The 21,922-nt window shown below is 40.9% G+C and overlaps 1 protein-coding gene across 1 annotated transcript in view; it reads right to left on the bottom strand.

The window, feature by feature from the left end:
• The window catches only part of LRIG2 (leucine rich repeats and immunoglobulin like domains 2), a 175,912-nt gene that overhangs the window by 117,511 nt on the left and 36,479 nt on the right, over positions 1 to 21,922 (bottom strand). The window contains exons 2-4 of the mRNA XM_053706656.1: positions 6,341 to 6,412; positions 5,587 to 5,661; positions 3,783 to 3,917 (exon numbers count right to left, since the gene is read on the bottom strand). Of these exons, the coding sequence (XP_053562631.1) occupies positions 3,783 to 3,917; positions 5,587 to 5,661; positions 6,341 to 6,412 (282 nt within the window). The remainder of the gene's footprint in view (positions 1 to 3,782; positions 3,918 to 5,586; positions 5,662 to 6,340; positions 6,413 to 21,922) is intronic.

Raw genomic sequence — 21,922 nt, 5'->3', positions numbered from 1 at the left:
GGTACCCAGAGGCTGTCGCCCTATCCAACATACAAGCGGATACGGTAGCGAATGCACTAGTACAGGTGTTCTCCCGGGTAGGATTTCCAAAAGAAATCCTATCCGACCGAGGCACGCAATTTACGGCTGAATTGACCCAACAACTCTGGCAGGTTTGCAAAATTAAGTCTCTCCTGAGCTCCCCATACCACCCCCAGACGAACGGGCTGTGTGAGAGGTTCAATGGGACCCTCAAGCAAATGCTCAAGACGTTCACTCAGGAATACAGAGACTGGGAACGCTTCCTGCCGCACCTCCTTTTTGCTTATCGGGAGGTGCCCCAGGAAACGACAGGGTTCTCTCCCTTCGAGTTGCTCTACGGAAGAAAGGTACGGGGACCCCTAAACCTGATCCGGGAGCACTGGGAGGGAGAGATGGAGACTGACGGTGTCCCCATTGTGCCATACGTGCTGGAACTCAGGGACCGAATGGAGCAATTAGCCAAATCCGTGCGGGCTAATCTCCAGTCGGCCCAGAGAAGACAGAAAGTATGGTACGATCGGGGGGCCCGAAAGAGAATCTTTACCATAGGACAAAAGGTGTTAGTACTTAAGCCGGTGAAGACAGACAAATAGCAGGCGTCCTGGCAGGGCCCCTACCAGATCGTAGAGAAAAGGGGAGACACCACTTATGTGATAGCTAGCTGCCACGACAACAATCTTAGAAAGACATTCCATGTAAACATGCTCAAGGAATATTTTGAGCGACCAGAGAACGTGACGGCCGTATGTTGTTCCCCTCAGGAAGGCCCCGACAGTCTACCCATTCCAGACCTATTAGAAAAGAGTCTCCCCACAGGTATAGTGGCTCAGGTTCAGATAGGAGACCGACTTAGCCCCACTGAAAGGGAGCAGCTCAACCAACTCCTACAGTCCAAACACCTCACCTTCTCCCCGAAGCCAGGGTACACTACTTTAACCACCCACCAGGTAGATACTCCGGGACAAGCTCCCTTGCGCCAGGCTCCGTACCGAATCCCCGAAGCAGTTAGGATAGGAATGAAGAAGGAGATCGATGAGATGCTCCAACTCAGGGTAATTGAGCCCTCCGATAGTCCCTGGGCCTCCCCAGTTGTCTTGGTGCCCAAGAAAGATGGGACCACCCGGTTCTGCGTAGACTATCGGAGGCTCAATGAAAAGACCGTGACGGACGCTTACCCTATGCCCAGGGTAGACGAGCTACTCGATCGTATAGCCAGGGGAAATTACCTGACCACTATTGACCTCTGCAAAGGTTACTGGCAGATTCCCCTGGCCCCGGAGGCTATCCCCAAGTCGGCATTCGTCACCCCATTCGGCTTATATCAGTTTAGGGTAATGCCGTTTGGGATGAAGAATGCCCCAGCTACATTCCAGCGCTTGGTGGATAGGCTCCTGGATGGCTTCCAGAGTTTTGCTTGCGCCTACCTGGACGACATAGCGATCCACAGTGAGTCATGGGAGGACCACTTAGCTCACATAGGAATGGTTCTGGATCAGATCCGGGCTGCTGGCCTGACTCTGAAGCCAGAAAAATGCCACTTTGGGATGGCCGAGGTACAGTACCTGGGTCACCGGGTGGGGTGTGGAAAGCAGCGACCAGAGCCGGCCAAGATAGAAGCTGTCGCCAATTGGCCCACCCCCATCACTAAGACTCAGGTCCTAGCCTTCCTGGGCACGGCAGGGTACTATAGACGGTTCGTACCAGACTACAGCACACTTGCCAAACCCCTGACTGACTTGACCAAGAAGAACTTACCTCGACAGGTCCTGTGGTCTCCCCACTGTGAAACGGCTTTCCAGGCTCTCAAAAATGCTCTAATTAACGCTCCTGTCTTGGCGGCTCCAGCCCTTAACAAACGTTTTATCGTCCACACAGATGCTTCCATGTTCGGGCTGGGAGCCGTCCTCAGCCAAGTAGGCGAAGATGGAGGGGAGCATCCAGTTGCCTACATCAGCCGGAAGCTCCTGCCCCGCGAAGTCAGCTATGCAGCAGTCGAAAAGGAGTGTTTGGCTTTGGTGTGGGCATTAAAGAAATTGACTCCCTATTTATATGGGCAGGAGTTCACTCTGGTCACCGACCATAACCCGTTGGTGTGGCTGAACCGGGTCTCTGGAGATAATGGCAGGCTATTACGTTGGAGTTTATCGTTGCAACCCTTCAATTTCACCATTACTTACAGACCTGGGAAACAGAATGGCAACGCCGACGGGTTGTCCAGACAAACCGACCTCAGCCCCGCATAACCAGCGGTCTGGACAGCCTTAGTCTGCCCCGAAAAGGGGTCAGACCGTGTCTGCCAGAGTGTTCCACAGAAAGGGAGCACTGTTACAGAAGCATTAGTTATTTTGTTGTGAAGAAACTTATTTCCCAGCAGCAATGCCTGAACCAGCCAAGCCAGCGCCTAAGAAGGGCTCCAAGAAAACTGTAACAAGTATCATTTCATAAAGGGTTAACTCTGTTCAGTTTTGAGAAAACTATTTTCTGAGGCAGGTTTCCTAGCATATTGTGTACTGTAATTAAGTTTGTGATAAGCATTCACTGCTAGGTGATAAGAAGGACTCAATTGTTTTCTTGTGTGTACTTGTTATCTGTGGTGGCCTGTCCAAGGGCTTTGTCTAAATGTGTGATGGGGGATTTTATGCTTCCCCCCCTGGGAGTGCCCTGTGTGCATGTAACCTAAATAAAAAGCAGGCTGGGCATCCCAGTCCTCAGTTCTTGGTTGTCCCTCAATCGCAGCGTTGACTCGTTTTTGTGGGCAGAAGGGTATCCTAGCTGTACTACAGCTAAGGGGGATTATTCTACATTTGCGAGACTCATATAGAATACTATGGAAAGCAGTTTCTCCCCTCTTCAGCAATAGGAATCCAGGCTACTAAGCGGTCCATCTCTCAGCGAGACTAAGGGTAACCGTAACAGTTTTAAAACTAATTAACATCCTTTTTGCTTCAACTGTTTTTCCAATATCCAAACTCCACCCACCATTTGCCTTATTTGGAGGAGCCAATCTGAACAAGGCTAGTCACGGTCATATTGTCAGTATAAAATACATTGTTTTGCAATTGCTACCAGCTAAAGCTAATTAAGGGCAGGTATGTATCGGGGTTAGCCTTGAAGTGTACATTTCAAAGTTCTGAGAATAAGAAAGTCCTCAATTGTCAGAGCTAAATTATATGAAAGGAAAATTATATGAAAAGAAGCAAAATAAAGAAAGTATACTGCAAAGTTATTTTCATTATGCATAACTAAACAATTAAAGGGAAAGTCTAGTCAAAATTAAACGTGCATGATTTAAAAAGGGCATGCAATTTTAAACAACTTTTCAAGTTACTTTTAACATCAAATTTGCTTTGTTCTGTTGGAATTCTTTGTTGAAAGCTAAATCTAGGTATCCTCTTATGCTAATTTCTAAGCCCTTCAAGGCCTTCTCTTATCTCAGTGCATTTTGACAGTTTTTTCACAGCAAGACTGGGCTAGTTTATGTGCACCATATAGGTAACATTGTGCTTACTCCTGTGGAGACAGCACTGATTGGCTAAAATGCAAGTCTGTGAAAAGAACTGAAATAATGGGGCAGTCTGCAGAGGCTTAGATACAAGGTAATCACAGAGGTAAAAAGTATATTAATAACAGTGGTGGTTGTGCAAAACTGGGGAATGGGTAATAAATGGATTATCTATCTTTTTAAACAATAAAACATCAACATTTCATTATTCTGCTCATTTCTATGAAGGGTTGAGGCCCCCTTTAAGTTGGTTACTTACAGATACTTCAGGGGCATTCGTGGGAAGAAAGAGGCCTTTATCTCAGTGAGAAGGTTGGAGCTTAGATCCAGAGATTCCAATGAAAGGTACTGCTGAAGAACATCTCCATTCAGCTCAGAAATTTTATTATGAACACTGCAAGCAAAAAATAAATAAAGCTTTGATACATTTTTTGAACACATAAAATGTTATAATACACATCTAATATTTGCCCTTTTATAAACCAAATACCATTAATATTGTGTGTGTGCAAGATTTTAAAACATTATTTCCCATTCATTTCTAAAGATCATTCAATATGGGCCTATCCGTGAAACTAACATTGAAAACACAAAACTCAAGCGTTTATGGCTTTCTAGTGCACGTCCTAGGAACGAAAATACAGCCCACCAGCGATTTTTATTTTTATTTCTTTTAAATGTCAATTTTACTCACCCCACAATGCCTCCAACAACAGTATTTCAGGTCTGCTCTTTTTGAGGACCAATGTTTAGGTTTCTGTGACTAAGTTATTTAACACATAGGTGTGAGGAACTTAAAAAGGACTGTCTGCTACGGTTTAATTTACAGCTACTATACATTTTTTCAAGTTTGCATACAATGTGTTAATTCTACCTTTCATTTACAACCCCTTCCTTGAACACTGGGTAAGACTTAGCCAGCAGGATATAGAAAAGGTGGTCGATATGGAATAACCTTCCAACAGTAGAACACTCCCTCCTTTTCACTGAACCTCAGATATACAGGATTGATGTATTGTTCCTTATCTGAAGTCTCAATGATCTGCATTTTTATGGTTGCACACAATTGAGTACATAAAGATAATTGCCTACTACCTATGGTGATCATTCCAAAATACCATTATATTAAAAACACTAACCTGCAGTCCATATTTATCAAGCAGCGGTCATCAGACCGCTGCTTTCTAGACCTCTTCTCCACCTCTTAGGTGAAGAATTACAATCTCCCTGGTCTCGTCCGACCGGGAAGATTGACAGCTCATGTCCGCACGTGATTGGCTGTGCGCGGGATTGGACGCGAGCGCAAAATAGCACTCGCGTACATTATTAAATTCCGGCATCGGATTGCTGCCTGCCAGAGGCGAGTTGGGGAAAGGGACGAAACCAGTGATTTTTAATGAGACATGAAGCCCAATATGTTTCTTTCATGATTCAGATAGAGCACATAATTTAAAAGAACTTTCCAATTTACTTTCATTATCAAATTTGCTTCATTCTCTTAATATCCTTTGTTGAAGGATCAGTGTAATGCACTACTGAAGGATAGCTTTACACATTAGGTGAGCCATTGACAAGGGACATTTATGAGCAGCCACCAATCAGCAACTAGTGCATTGCTGTCCACCTAGGTAAGCCTTTTAATTAAAGGATACCAAGAGAATGAAGCAAATTAGAAACATTTTGGGTTTCATTTAAAGCTCTCATTTTGTTAGTAAAAACGCTTTGCAAGCACAAGACACGTTCCTTGAAAAGCTTTGTGAACGTTTACCTTACTTTCATTGCATTGGCCAATTAGGTAGAGATATAAAGGAACACCTACACACATCAACTAATCACTGTGCAGCATGCAGGATCTTGAATTCAACAGAATGCACTCCAGTCTCTCTGGAGGGAGTTTTCACTACAATTTTCAGAGTTAATTTACAGGAAAAGCAGGCAACATAAATGATTGTTGCAATAGGTCTTAATTGCCTAATTGAACATGTCATGGGGATACATTTTTGTGTTCAATGTCCCTTTAACACGGTAAAAGAAAGAAGAAGAAAAAAAAAGGGGTGGCTTACAGTGATAATAAGGTTATGTTGGAGGTTGGTTCTCCCAGGTGAGGGATTGCCGTCAGCTCATTATAATTCATTTTTCTGAAAGAAAAGATTTTAGTTCATTGGTGGAGAATAATTTACTATTGTAAAAACACAACAGCATAAAAATATAAGTATCAAGCAATGTATAAGAAATATCCATTTATACACTATGAGCTAAGCAGATTAATTTATCAAGAAAAATAAATAAATAAATAAAAAAAACAGGGCTAGGAAGGTTATTTTAGGATACAAGGGTAGAAGGAATTGCAAGTTATTCAACAAATGCAGTATTTTTTCTGTTATGGAAGAAGCTATAAAGCATTTTCAGTGAGGCTTATAAGGTATGACAGTATGATTTATTTCTGAGGCTAACAGTTGCACTATAAATTGTCTGGTTTCTGCACATTTCTACAGTCACTTGGAATATAAGGTCACCCTTTTCAACAGTGTAAAGGCTTTTAGATAAATTACAAATCTATCTAAAAGCCGGACGAAAGTTCATAGGATTCTTGTCAGACAGGAAAATATATAAGGTTATGTAATTGCAAGCCATATTGGTCTCCTAAAAAGATGTCTAAAATGTTTATTTCTTAAAGGTTTTTAGATACCTGCTTAAAACTACGTATACGTGCGTGTATGATAGACTTGGGTTTGTACATTTATACGAGCATGTGCGCATTTTATAACCACATTTATATAATCAACATACATTTGAAAGATACGGTGCAATACTTACACTTCTTGCAGGGAATATAATTCTGGCACCAGGCTACTATTGGAAAGAGTCAACCAATTATGACTAATCTCCCTAAAGATAAGGTGAAAAAATGAGGGAAATAGATCAGTTATTCACGCTGAGAAAGGCATCACAATTAATACAACCTGCAGTGGTTCACCATTATTACATGCAATTTGTCATTACTTAAATGTGTTTCATGCCAATTATGGGTCGCTGTTTTTTATGCCATTTTATAAATTAGATACAGCTATTAAAAACATTTAAAATAATTCATTTTGAAAAAAGTTCTAAAATAGGCAAAGTCTTGCTAAATAATGATTATAGGTACAGCAAAGCAATTACAGTTTATCTGATCTCTCTTGAGGTGGGCAGTTATTGGCAAATATAGATGAGTTTATGCACATATCAAGGAAAATCACTTTACAGAAAATTACAGGAACCTAAAATGGTCCGGCTACTTAGCTTAGATTCCTGCTTTTTCAAATAAGATAGTAAGAGAATGAAGAAAAATTAAAGGGACACTGAACCCAAATTTTTTCTTTTGTGATTCAGATAGAGCATGCAGTTTTAAGCAACTTTCTAATTTACTCCTATTATCAATTTTTCTTTGTTCTCTTGCTATCTTTATTTTAAAAAGAAGGCATCCAAGCTTTTTTCTTGGTTCCGAACTCGACAGCACTTTTTTTATTGGTGGATGAATTTATCCACCAATCAGCAAGGACAACCCAGGTTGTTCACCAAAAATGGGCCGGCATCTAAACTTACATTCTTGCATTTCAAATAAAGATACCAAGAGAATAAAGAAAATTTGATAATAGGAGTAAATTAGAAAGTTGCTTAAAATGTTTTCTTCAGGATTCCGGTGGAGGAGGAGTCAGACAGGTGTTGCTCTGTTCTGCTCGCACCTCCAGTCCTACAGCTACCTGGCGGTGGATTTTTCACGCCTTGCCTCAAGCTCTGAGGCTGCTTTTGCGGACAGCTAAACACAACCGTCTCTGGAACCTGTACCAGTGGACTGCCATCTCACTGGTCTATGCCTTCTTATTCCCCCCGCTACCTGGTCCTACTTGAACTGCCTTAAAATATTCACCTAGCCTGAACAGGTGTCGGCCAAGCTACCTGGGCCCCTGCTTTAAGGCATTTTTTTTCTGATTGTGCAAACAACCTCCCTGATACTCTAATCTTACCTCCTCCCTCTGTGTCTGCCGCCCCTGTTTGGATAACCTCAAGCCTCAAGAAACACAGTATACGGCTATATTCTTACCCGCTCCGACATCCGGGAATACGCCTGGTCGGTCCGTGTGATTTGCTGTTTGGCGTCTGCCCCGCTCCCTCCCCCACCGGAGCTGCGTGGGAGGGAGCCGAGCCCGGTCCTGGATCGGAGACCGGCTGTGGGGAGTTCTCTTACCTGCTGCTTTGGGTACTCTGTGCAGCATCTCTCTCTCCCCTCCCACCGCTGCTGCGTGAGGGGAGTTGAGTTCTGATCTGCGAGCAGGACTGCAGAGCGGGATCGCCCGCGGGCTGTTACCCGCGAGCCTGGGACACCTTGCAGGAGCAGAAAGCCTACAACGAACACAGCGGGCGGCCGAGCGGCACGCGAGAGGTGAGTCCTTCAATACATTTTTCTCTTTCTACCTGGCAGAGACTTCGGTCTTTTGGAGTGGAGGTCCTGGGGAGGAACTCTGGGGCCAAGGGGCTGGATGTGGCTGGTCTGGAACACTAATACAAAGGGCATTATATAAATATTAAGTGCCAATCATTTGCCTTGGAAGGGGACCTCAAAGAAAAACTCTCTATGGTTAATTATTTAATGCAAGGAAGGAAGAAAGAAGGGGAAAAAGGGGAGCATAAAGGATCTTGAATCTTAAAGCCTGTAGAACTGAAATAAGTTTCTACAAGGACTCCCTGCCATTATAGTTAAATGTAAAACCTGGAACTTTGCTTATGTTACCTAAGTGTGTCCTCCACAAGGAAAAATAGTAACAAAATCGACACCTTCAACTGATTACAATGTATTATACTCTGACATAGTGGGGGTTTTTTTTTTGGGGGTTTTTTCTCTTTATTCACTATGACATATTCTTTTTTTGTGTAAGAGACCTATGTACACACTTGTGATAACTAAAAGTGTTACATTATTGCCTAAGCATTGTTTAGAAACGGTGTCTAAAGGTCTATATTCAATGCTAGAAACTATTGCAATCCCTTTTCTCTATAGAATTGGGCTAATAATCTTTGGTTGTTCTTTAAGGGTATCTTTTAATAAGGTTAAATAGCTCTAATGTGCCTTACATCATTAGTGGGAAGACTCTTGGCTTATCAACCCTCTGTGTACCTGCTGTGTATACCCTTGGTTAAATTAATTAACTTTGTTACGGGGAAACTTTTATTGTTTAGGACCAAAAAGCAAGGGAAAAGGGGGAAAAAGGGAATTATAGTATACTAGGAATATTTATACACTTAACTTCTTATCCCCCTGAATGTTTTTTGTACAAAAATATCTTCCCCCCCTTAGTTGAATCTTAAATTCCACTGTTATTAACAGCAACCAATTCTGCTCCTGTGTAGACAACACAACATCTAAAGGCTTACTCTTATCTACACTTATCTTTATTTAATAAATGTTTGCTGGTAGCTGTAATTTACTATATCGAAAATATTATCGCAAACAATGTTTGAGTAAACAATAGTCCATTTAAATCTGACTTTGGCAACTGGGCCCCACTAGCTTCTCTGGCAACTGCAGCTAAGTGGTTATTCTTTGAAATAAGGCCCCTTTTTTTTTTTTTTTTTTCTTTGACAGACTTGACTTGGCCATTTTTCTATCCCAGAGCCTTATACCGGTTGGTAATTTGCACCCACTTAATTGCACTTTTGTATTTGGGTATCACAAATACACACCCCCTCTCACTGAACCAAGCGGTTCTCTTTTTTTTTTTTTTTTCTCTCTTCACATACACATTGTAACCAACTTTTTCTTCTCTCAACCACGGTCACTATCACTTTTTTTTTTTTTCTCTTTATTCATCACCACCTAATAGTTCACACTGAAATTGCTTCTATAATTTTTTCTCTCCTATCACTAAAATCACAACCGGTATATGGATAAATTTCTTGGCACCTCTGTCAAAACACCCTCTCCAGCTATGACAGCTAGACAAAGGGAAAGGAAACCTAAAGGGGTACAGGACCCATCTGCTGATGTTCAATCAGCCTTATTAAACACATCTATCCCTGAAACATTGAATGTCCAAAGTTTAGTTGCCAGCATTTCCGAGGCCCTTTCTCCTAAGTTTGAGGTCCTGAGGTCTGAAATCAAGCAGGACATAGCCTCTCTGTCACAAGAAATCAGACAATTTTCATTCCGCCTGTCAGAGGTCGAGCAAAGAGTATCTGACCTAGAAGACCTTACAACAACACATAGCTCTAAGCTCGATAGTATTAGTAGTGATATTCAAAAAAATCTCTCTAGATTAGAAGACCTAGAAAATCGTAGTAGAAGAAATAACATTAGGATAATTGGTCTTCCTGAAGAGAAACAGTATGAGGACTTGAGCTTGTTTATTTCAGACACGTTGACTGTAGCCCTTAAACTTCCACCTACACACCCACGTATTTTGGTCGAAAGGGCACATAGGATGGGACCACCCCGTATACTGAATAAAAATATCTCTAGACCCAGACCTATTATTGCAACACTGCTTAATTACCAAGATAAAATTGCTCTCTTACAGCATTTTCGGAAAACTCAACCACTTATTATTAATGGTGCTAGGATCCTCATGTTCCAGGACTTCTCGGCTGAAACAGCCTCCAAAAGGAGAGATCTTACACCTATCTGCACTAAATTTATAAACCATGGCTTTGACGCCACTATAATTTATCCTGCCAAAATTAAAATAACTGTGAATGGTGCAGTACACTTTTTCTCGGAGGCTCTTCTGGCTGAGGAGTTCTTTGCATCCCTGGACCCACCAGTATCGGGAGGGCCAGTTGCTTCATAATCAGAGTCAGCCCAATGACTGAGGAAATCTGAAGGCAAGGGTAAATGGGGACGTGTGTTCTGTGTGTGTAATTTTTTTTTTTTCTTATTTTTTTTTTTTTTTTTTTTTTTGTTGTCTTTTTTTTTTTTTTTTTTTTTCCCCCCTCCCTGCTCCCTGCTCCATGTAAATGCTGAGATTATTGGATAATGGAAAAAGTTAAGATAATTTCGTGGAATGTGGGAGGGATCTCTACCCCTATCAAACGGAAGGCTATTTTAACCCAACTAAGGAAACTTCAAGCAGATATTGGGTTCATCCAAGAAACACATCTTAATCCGGAAGAATCTCGCAAACTTAAGGCTGCATGGGTTAGAGAAGTTTTCTACTCACCTAGTGTTGGGAAAAAAAGAGGCGTGGCTATTCGAATAGGGAAAAGGGTTCAGCTTGAAGTTGTACACTGTGAGCCTGACCCGGGAGGAAGATATGTTTTACTAAAAGTTAGAATCGCCAAAGAAATGTACACGTTTTGTAACATTTATGGCCCCAATACCCTTGATTTAGAATTTTGGAATAAAATACAGGCTAAACTTCTTCTATACAGTGAAGGGCATCTAATTGTTGGAGGGGACTTCAATATGGCACCTCAATGCCCGTTAGATAGACTTAGAGAAAACAAGAAACAGAAAAGACAAAAGAAGGACAATCTAGAATTTAAAATATTTAATAAAATAAAACAAAACTTATCATTACGTGACATTTGGAGAAGTCAAAACCCAGACACCCAGGACTTTACTTGTCTCTCAAAAGCACATAAGACCCTATCTCGTATCGACTTATTCCTGACAGATGAACGTTTGGGAGTCCTGAGGGCTCAGGCCGGAATTACTTCTATTCTATTATCAGACCACGCCCCTATTTCTCTGGTAATCCAGCTTGAACAAGCAAAACCTAGTTCTTTGCGTTTCCATTTTCCACACTTCGGACATGAAGTTTAAAAACATAATTTATGCTTACCTGATAAATTCCTTTCTTCTGTAGTGTGATCAGTCCACGGGTCATCATTACTTCTGGGATATTACTCCTCCCCAACAGGAAGTGCAAGAGGATTCACCCAGCAGAGCTGCATATAGCTCCTCCCCTCTACGTCACTCCCAGTCATTCGACCAAGGACCAACGAGAAAGGAAAAGCCAAGGGTGAAGTGGTGACTGGAGTATAAATTAAAAAATATTTACCTGCCTTAAAAACACGGCGGGCCGTGGACTGATCACACTACAGAAGAAAGGAATTTATCAGGTAAGCATAAATTATGTTTTCTTCTGTTAAGTGTGATCAGTCCACGGGTCATCATTACTTCTGGGATACCAATACCAAAGCAAAAGTACACGGATGACGGGAGGGATAGGCAGGCTCTTTATACAGAAGGAACCACTGCCTGAAGAACCTTTCTCCCAAAAATAGCCTCCGATGAAGCAAAAAAGTGTCAAATTTGTAAAATTTGGAAAAAGTATGAAGCGAAGACCAAGTTGCAGCCTTGCAAATCTGTTCAACAGAGGCCTCATTCTTGAAGGCCCAAGTGGAAGCCACAGCTCTAGTAGAATGAGCTGTAATTCTTTCAGGAGGCTGCTGTCCAGCAGTCTCATAAGCTAAACGAATTATGCTACGAAGCCAAAAAGAAAGAGAGGAAGCGGAAGCTTTTTGACCTCTCCTCTGCCCAGAGTAAATGACAAACAGAGAAGACGTTTGTCGAAATTCCTTAGTTGCCTGTAAGTAAAATTTTAGAGCACGGACTACATCCAGGTTGTGCAGTAGACGTTCCTTCTTTGAAGAAGGATTTGGGCATAAAGAAGGAACAACAATCTCTTGATTGATATTCCTGTTAGTAACTACCTTAGGTAAGAACCCAGGTTTAGTACGCTGGACTACCTTATCCGAATGAAAAATCAAATAAGGAGAATCACAATGTAAGGCTGATAATTCAGAGACTCTTCGAGCCGAGGAAATAGCCATTAAAAATAGAACTTTCCAAGATAACAACTTTATATCAATGGAATGAAGGGGTTCAAACGGAACGCCCTGTAAAACATTAAGAACAAGGTTTAAACTCCATGGTGGAGCAACAGTTTTAAACACAGGCTTAATCCTGGCCAAAGCCTGACAAAAAGCCTGGACATCAGGAACTTCTGACAGACGTTTGTGTAACAGAATGGACAGAGCTGAGATCTGTCCCTTTAATGAACTAGCAGATAAACCCTTTTCTAAACCTTCTTGTAGAAAAGACAATATCCTAGGAATCCTAACGTTACTCCAAGAGTAACCTTTGGATTCACACCAATATAGGTATTTACGCCATATCTTATGGTAAATCTTTCTGGTAACAGGTTTCCTAGCCTGTATTAAGGTATCAGTAACTGACTCAGAAAACCCACGTCTTGATAAAATCAAGCGTTCAATTTCCAAGCAGTCAGCTTCAGAGAAGTTAGATTTTGATGTTTGAAGGGACCCTGTATCAGAAGGTCCTGTTTCAGAGGTAGAGACCAAGGTGGACAGGATGACATGTCCACCAGGTCTGTATACCAAGTCCTGCGTGGCCACGCAGGTGCTATTAGAATCACTGATGCTCTCTCTTGTTTGATTCTGGCAATCAATCGAGGAAGCAACGGGAAGGGTGGAAACACGTAAGCCATCCTGAAGTCCCAAGGTGCTGTCAGAGCATCTATCAGGACTGCTCCTGGATCCCTGGATCTGGACCCGTAACGAGGAAGCTTGGCGTTCTGTCGAGACGCCATGAGATCTATCTCTGGTTTGCCCCAACGTCGAAGTATTTGGGCAAAGACCTCCGGATGAAGTTCCCACTCCCCCGGATGAAAAGTCTGACGACTTAAGAAATCCGCCTCCCAGTTCTCCACTCCCGGGATGTGGATTGCTGACAGATGGCAAGAGTGAGACTCTGCCCAGCGAATTATCTTTGATACTTCCATCATAGCTAGGGAGCTTCTTGTCCCTCCCTGATGGTTGATGTAAGCTACAGTCGTGATGTTGTCCGACTGAAACCTGATGAACCCCCGAGTTGTCAACTGGGGCCAAGCCAGGAGGGCATTGAGAACTGCTCTCAATTCCAGAATGTTTATTGGCAGGAGACTCTCCTCCTGACTCCATTGTCCCTGAGCCTTCAGAGAATTCCAGACGGCACCCCAACCTAGAAGGCTGGCGTCTGTTGTTACAATTGTCCAGTCTGGTCTGCTGAATGGCATCCCCCTGGACAGATGTGGCCGAGAAAGCCACCATAGAAGAGAATTTCTGGTCTCTTGATCCAGATTCAGAGAAGGGGATAAGTCTGAGTAATCCCCATTCCACTGACTTAGCATGCACAGTTGCAGTGGTCTGAGGTGTAAGCGTGCAAAGGGTACTATGTCCATTGCCGCTACCATTAAGCCGATTACCTCCATGCATTGAGCCACTGACGGGTGTTGAATGGAATGAAGGGTGCGGCAAGCACTTTGAAGTCTTGTTAGCCTGTCCTCTGTCAGGTAAATCTTCATTTCTACAGAATCTATAAGAGTCCCCAGGAAGGGAACTCTTGTGAGTGGAACGAGTGAACTTTTCTTTTCGTTCACCTTCCATCCATGTGACCTTAGAAATGCCAGCACTAACTCTGTATGAGACTTGGCAGTTTGAAAGCTTGAAGCTTGTATCAGAATGTCGTCTAGGTATGGAGCTACCGAGATTCCCCGCGGTCTTAGTACCGCCAGAAGAGCACCCAGAACCTTTGTGAAGATTCTTGGAGCTGTAGCCAATCCGAATGGAAGAGCCACAAACTGGTAATGCCTGTCTAGGAAGGCAAACCTTAGGTACCGATAATGATCTTTGTGAATCGGTATGTGAAGGTAAGCATCTTTTAAATCTACAGTGGTCATGTACTGACCCTCTTGGATCATAGGTAAAATTGTCCGAATAGTCTCCATCTTGAACGATGGAACTCTTAGGAATTTGTTTAGGATCTTTAAGTCCAGGATTGGTCTGAAAGTTCCCTCTTTTTTGGGAACCACAAACAGATTTGAGTAAAACCCCTGTCCCTGTTCCGATCGTGGAACTGGATGGATTACTCCCATTAACAAGAGCTCTTGTACGCAGCGTAGAAACGCCTCTTTCTTTGTCTGGATTGTTGACAATCTTGACAGATGAAATCTCTCTCTTGGAGGAGAGTATTTGAAGTCCAGAAGGTATCCCTGAGATATTATCTCTAGCGCCCAGGGATCCTGAACATCTCTTGCCCAAGCCTGGGCGAAGAGAGAAAGTCTGCCCCCCACTAGATCCGATCCCGGATCGGGGGCCCTCAATTCATGCTGTTTTAGGGGCAGCAGCAGGTTTCCTAGTCTGCTTGCCCTTGTTCCAGGACTGGTTAGGTTTCCAGCCTTGTCTGTAGCGAGCAACAGCTCCTTCCTGTTTTGGTGCAGAGGAAGTTGATGCTGCTCCTGCTTTGAAATTACGAAAGGAACGAAAATTAGACTGTCTAGTCTTGGCTTTGTCCTGAGGCAGGGCATGGCCTTTACCTCCTGTAATGTCAGCGATAATCTCTTTCAACCCGGGCCCGAATAAGGTCTGCCCTTTGAAAGGTATATTAAGCAATTTAGACTTAGAAGTAACATCAGCTGACCAGGATTTTAGCCACAGCGCCCTGCGTGCCTGAATGGCGAATCCTGGATTCTTCGCCGTAAGTTTAGTAAGATGTACTACGGCCTCCGAAATGAATTAGCTAGTTTAAGGACTCTAAGCCTGTCCGTAATGTCGTCCAGAGTAGCTGAACCAATGTTCTCTTCCAGAGACTCAATCCAGAATGCCGCTGCAGCCGTGATAGGCGCAATGCATGCAAGGGGTTGCAATATAAAACCTTGTTGAACAAACATTTTCTTAAGGTAACCCTCTAATTTTTTATCCATTGGATCTGAAAAAGCACAGCTATCCTCCACCGGGATAGTGGTACGCTTAGCTAAGGTAGAAACTGCTCCCTCCACCTTAGGGACCGTTTGCCATAAGTCCCTTGTGGTGGCGTCTATTGGAAACATTTTTCTAAATATCGGAGGGGGTGAGAACGGCACACCGGGTCTATCCCACTCCTTAGTAACAATTTCAGTAAGTCTCTTAGGTATAGGAAAAACCTCAGTACTCGTCGGTACCGCAAAATATTTATCCAACCTACACATTTTCTCTGGTATTGCAACTGTGTTACAATCATTCAGAGCCGCTAACACCTCCCCTAGTAATACACGGAGGTTTTCCAGTTTAAATTTAAAATTTGAAATATCTGAATCCAGTCTGTTTGGATCAGAACCGTCACCCACAGAATGAAGTTCTCCGTCCTCATGTTCTGCCACCTGTGACGCAGTGTCTGACATGGCCCTAATATTATCAGCGCACTCTGTTCTCACCCCAGAGTGATCACGCTTACCTCTTAGTTCTGGTAATTTAGCCAAAACCTCAGTCATAACAGTAGCCATATCCTGTAATGTGATTTGTAATGGCCGCCCAGATGTACTCGGCGCTACAATATCACGCACCTCCCTCTGAGCGGGAGATGTAGGTACTGACACGTGAGGCGAGTTAGTCGGCATAACTCTCCCCTCGTTGTTTGGTGAAATTTGTTCAATTTGTACAGATTGACTTTTATTTAAAGTAGCATCAATACAGTTAGTACATAAATTTCTATTGGGCTCCACTTTGGCATTGCAACAAATGACACAGGTATCATCCTCTGAATCAGACATGTTTAACACACTAGCAAATAAACTTGCAACTTGGAAATACAATTCAATTAGAATAATATTAAAACGTACTGTGCCTTTAAGAAGCACAGAAGATCTATGACAGTTGAAAATTAATAAATTGAAACAGTTATAGCCTCAATCCTTGTAAACAACACAACTTTAGCAAAGGTTTAATCCCATTAGCAAAGATAACAAATTCTGAAAGCAGGAAACAAATTACAGAATAAACGTTTTTTATCTCAGTCAAACTATAATTCTCACAGCTCTGCTGAGAGAAATTACCTCCCTCAAAATAAGTTTTGAAGACCCCTGAGCTCTGTAGAGATGAACCGGATCATGCAGGGAATACAATGAGTTGCTGACTGAAATATTTGATGCATAGTAAAAGCGCCAAAAAACGGCCCCTCCCCCTCACACACAGCAGTGAGGGAGAACAGAAACTGTCAGAAAAACAGATTAAGCAACTGCCAAGTGGAAAAATAGTGCCCAAACATTTATTCACACAGTACCTCAGCAAATGAAAACGATTTTACATTCCAGCAAAAACGTTAAACATAATCTCTAGTTATTAAACAGCTTTATGTATTTCTTACAGTGTAATTCTAGTGAAGTACCATTCCCCAGAATACTGAAGTGTAAAGTATACATACATGACATTATATCGGTATGGCAGGATTTTCTCATCAATTCCATTGTCAGAAAATAAAAACTGCTACATACCTCTATGCAGATTCATCTGCCCGCTGTCCCCTGATCTGAAGTTTACCTCACTCCTCAGATGGCCGAGAACAGCAATATGATCTTAACTACTCCGGCTAAAATCATAGCAAAACTCTGGTAGATTCTTCTTCAAACTCTGCCAGAGAGGTAATAACACACTCCGGTGCTATTTTAAAATAACAAACTTTTGATTGAAGATATAAAACTAAGTATAATCACCATAGTCCTCTCACACATCCTATCTAGTCGTTGGGTGCAAGAGAATGACTGGGAGTGACGTAGAGGGGAGGAGCTATATGCAGCTCTGCTGGGTGAATCCTCTTGCACTTCCTGTTGGGGAGGAGTAATATCCCAGAAGTAATGATGACCCGTGGACTGATCACACTTAACAGAAGAAACATATCTTAGGTCCAAATTCGAAGAATTTTTGTGCTTTAATTCTAGTTATATAGATCGTCCAGATTTGTTCTGGGAAGCCGCTAAGGCGGTTCTCAGAGGTGAAATTCTGGCCTACAATATAATTCTATCTAAGAAATTGAAGTCAAAGGAAAAGGAACTACAAAAATTATTATCCAATTCATATAACAAATTTTTGCTGCATAAAAATGCCCTAAATTGGGCTAAATATGTACAAGCTAAAGAAGCTAGGGATACATTTATTGTGGCTCAACAAGCGCAAAAAGATTTAAAAATCCAAGCCAAATTATACAGATTCGGGAATAAATCTGGAAAGATGTTGGCTAGATTAGTTAAGAACGAAAAAAAACAATCTTATATTGAAGAGATCATAGATAAAGGTACGCGAATCTTGAAATTGGACGAAATTGCATCTGCATTTGTGAAATATTATCAAGACATATACTCATGTAAAGGATACGATAGTGGGAATGCAGCAGAATTTTGGAGTAAAATAGTGAGCCCCTCACTGACAGATGACTGCATCAGTAGCCTTAACTCTGCTATCTCTTCTCAAGAAATAGCTGACGTTATTTCTAGCCTCCCTACCAACAAAGCGGCTGGCCCCGACGGGTTGCCGAATTAATTCTATAAGATACTATCTGCAGAAATCTCCCCCTACTTAATGAATCTTTATAATGACATTTATATTAACGGTAAACCAGCAACATCATCATTTGCTTCTTCCTACACAACTTTAATACCTAAGGGGGGGAAAGATCTATCTAAAAAGGAATCGTATAGGCCAATAGCCTTGCTTAATTCAGACTACAAGATTCTAACTTCCATTTTAGCCTCTAGACTACAGCTAATCCTTCCAAAAGTAATACATACGGATCAAGCTGGTTTCTTAAACAAACGGAATTCTTCGGCCAAAATTAGGGAGGTTCTGGTTACATTGGAATACTTTGAAAAATCTCTAAAATCTAAAAGGGAGAGAGGGGAGGTATCAGATATGGCTATTCTTTCTATCGACGCAGAAAAAGCGTTTGATTCCATTACTTTTAAGCATTTAAACACCTCCTTGCTTAAACTTGGAATCAAGGGTAAATTTCCTGAATTTATAGAGAATTTATACAAACACTCAGTTACAAGCCTGATAGTTAATGGATCTGTCTCTTCCCCAATAACATTAGAAAGAGGAACACGTCAGGGGTGTCCTCTCTCCCCACTTCTTTTTGACATTGCCATCGAGCCCCTGGCAATCATGTTAAGACAATCTTTGCAAGGTATAAAGATTTCGAAACACGAGATGAAAATTGGTTTATATGCGGATGATATTCTGTTATACATATCTAACACTAAAATTAATATTCCCAGACTTTTGCAGATAATTGAACAATTTGGCACTTTCTCGGGATATAAGATAAATGCATCTAAATCAGAAATTCTATGGATTCAGAAAAATAGTGACTCTTGTTCCGACAATCCATTTAAAGTAGTAATAAACTCTTTTAAATATCTAGGGATAAATATTCCAGTGAAGTCTGTGGATTTATACGAATATAATATACCCCCAATTATAAAGCAAATCAGGGAAAAACTTAGATTATGGCAAAGTCTACCATTGTCAATTTCGGGACGAGTCGCCCTAGTTAAAATGGTCCTCCTCCCGAAATTGTTACATGTACTCCAGAATGTTCCATTAATTCTTTTTGAAAAAGATGTTCGGTTGATGAATAGTCTAATTGGTCAATTTCTCTGGTTAGGGAAAAAAGCACGAATCTCTCTTACTAAACGTTCTCTCCCACGTGAATATGGAGGCTTGGCACTTCCAGATATCAGAGCATATAATCTCAGTTTTCTGGCCCGGATAGCAACTGGATGGATTCTGTCTAAAGATTATATTTTAAATAATCACCTTGAACTAAGCATTTGTGATCCATATCTCCGTGTAGCACTTTTGCACTCCCCCCCTAAAGAGATACCTACAGAGATTAAGGGACTCAAAACTATTATCAACCCTATTAAGGCTTGGTGGAAGATATCAAAGCTTCTTTCAATTAATCCTGCAGTCTCAAATTATCTTCCTTTGATAGGTAACCCAAGATTTCAAGCTGGGCTTCATTCGGAGGTTTTTCAAAGATGGCATAGGAATGGCTTAAACAAGTTATCTCTTTTGATAGATGGGGACAGAAAATCGATTAAGACATTCGAAGGGCTGAAAGCGGAATTTAATCTACCCAATAAAGATTTTTTCGCTTACTTGCAGACAAGGCATTTTCTGTCTGAAATAACCAGAGGGGTAGGATGGTGCTGGACATTAGGTAAATTAGAAAAATGGTTTATACTCATTGGAATAGACCAGATGTCCATCTCTGTGTGTTATCACTCACTTGCCTCCAATAAGGGAACGTCAACACTGGCAAAGCTTGCCTCAACATGGACTTCAATATCGGATCGGAATACGGTGGATTCAAAAATCTTACAACATTCCATAGGTAAAGTGGCAAAGATAACTTTATCTGCTACATGGAGGGAAGCACACATTAAGTTGCTTCATAGAGCATACTTCACCCCGGAGAAGGGCCACAGGGTTCACAATTTAGAATTTGACAGATGTCCTAAATGCTCACTCCCAGCAGCTGACCTTGAACACATTTTTTGGTTCTGCCCAAAAATCAGAAGAGTATGGTATAAATTAGAATACTGGCTGAACTTTGTGGTGAAAATTTCCCCAATAACCCTTTCTCTATACCAGATTATATTATGTCTTGATAACCCAAATGAACATCATCCAAACGATAAGCTGGTGTCCACTTCTATCTTAGCTACTAGATATCTGATAGGGAAAAAATGGAAAATGCGCTCCGTTCCTAGTGTTTCTGAAATTCAGAATTGTTTGAAAAAACAATGCATATTAGAGCAAAAAGATGCAGATATAGACAATGAAGAGGATATAAAGAACTTTTTTAATAAATGGGCAGTTTTTATTAAAACTCTTTTGGAGGATGAAATTGAATATATGATCTTTCCATTTCAAAACTCAGAATTAGTCCTTCTGGGTATATGGTAGGCGGAAGGGGTGGGGAGGGCGGGAATTTCTTCCTTTTTATTTTCTTTTTTTTGTTGTGTGTGTGTGTTTTGTTTGTCTGTCTTTTGTTTTTTGGTTGTCCTTTGTTTTTTTCAGTGGACAGGTGTAAATTCAGTCCAAGGCGGGTTAAGATAACTAATTTTACCTGAATAGGATCACTGACAGTATCCCACCATAAGGTGAATCTTCTGTGACTTTATTGTTTAATGGGGCTTGCCCTCTTATAAAGGGCTGAACTATCAACAATTGCCGTTTCTCACTCTGTCATACATAGATTAATACATTTTTATTTACTTATTTATTTATTTATTTTATTTTTTTTTTAATTTTACTTCTCATTTTTTTTAGGTTAGAGGGAAAAGGTTCAATAGTGTAGCTCTAAACTTAAGAGGACAGGATGTTAATATTTAAAATATAAGTGCCTATTTTTCTTTTTTTGTATATTATAATCATGAAACTATAGGCCCCAAGGAGTTGTTTTTTTTTCAAGTTATGTTCTCCTGTTATGATTCGCAAATAATTTTTGCTACCTTGTAAGGTGAATGGAAAATGTTTAATTTATTTTTTTGCTTTTTGTTACTTGTATACACTGTTGAAATATAAATAAATGTAAAAAAAAATGTTTTCTTCAATACAACATTTCACTGTACAGCAATTAAGATAATCCACAGCTGTATCGCTAAAGAGCAAGAGACAATAGAATGTCATTTATAAATAATTTGAAATGTCTTATCAAATGTTAATGGAATATTAGCCTACATGACTAAATGATTATTTTCACTGCACAGATACATGACACGGCTCTCTACAACCCTGTTTCTGGTGCTTGTTCATAAATTCTAAATTGTACAAACAACTAATATAATAAGCTACATTTTTAAATATTTTAAGACTAAACTGTCATTCCAAGAACGAAGAGAAAAAAAACCTACATGTTAAATTGATGTGCAATAGCTGAAGTAGGTCGGTAAATATTTCAGGAGTAACTAAATCTGTGTGCACAGCAGGACTGTGTGAGAATAAGGCTGAGTGATGTCAAGTAATCAGCTATGGATCAGTGATTTCATCCAATTCCCTGCAGAGATTTGCTAAGAGTAACATCTTAATAAAATATTAACACTTGTGAACATTCCTATTTACCAAATAATAGGTGTGCTGGGTGTGGAACTTTCAGATCTATCTCAAAGAGGAACTGCAGGATTCAATAGATTTAAAAAATATATATATATTTAGTATTTCAAAAGCTGGAAACCATCAATTTTTTGCTTGTATTTAAGATTTCTGCAATTATTTAAAAAAAATGAAATGACACACTCAAACTGTACACAAATAGAAGTGAAATTGTGGCTGGTTTTGGTTTAATAATACCTGTTATCAGTGCCGTGAGTCGATTAAGTTCGAGGTTGTGCGCTATACAAGTATTTATTATTAAACAACAGAGGCACAAAAGAATCAATGTCTAAGGGAACAAAACACAACACTTTAACACACATGCATATATATGTATATTTTTCCCACTTTCTGCCTCTGGACTTGAAACTTTTCTCCACTAACCAATAACTATAGTGATATTTTACCATCCCAGTATATGTGTGTGTTTAATGTTTAAATGTATATAGTGTA

This window comes from Bombina bombina, chromosome 3 (genome assembly GCF_027579735.1).
Source record: "Bombina bombina isolate aBomBom1 chromosome 3, aBomBom1.pri, whole genome shotgun sequence".
Classification (NCBI taxonomy): Eukaryota; Metazoa; Chordata; class Amphibia; order Anura; family Bombinatoridae; genus Bombina; species Bombina bombina.
Note: the sequence above shows the minus strand (reverse complement) of the source record. Positions and strands in the feature narration are given on the sequence as shown.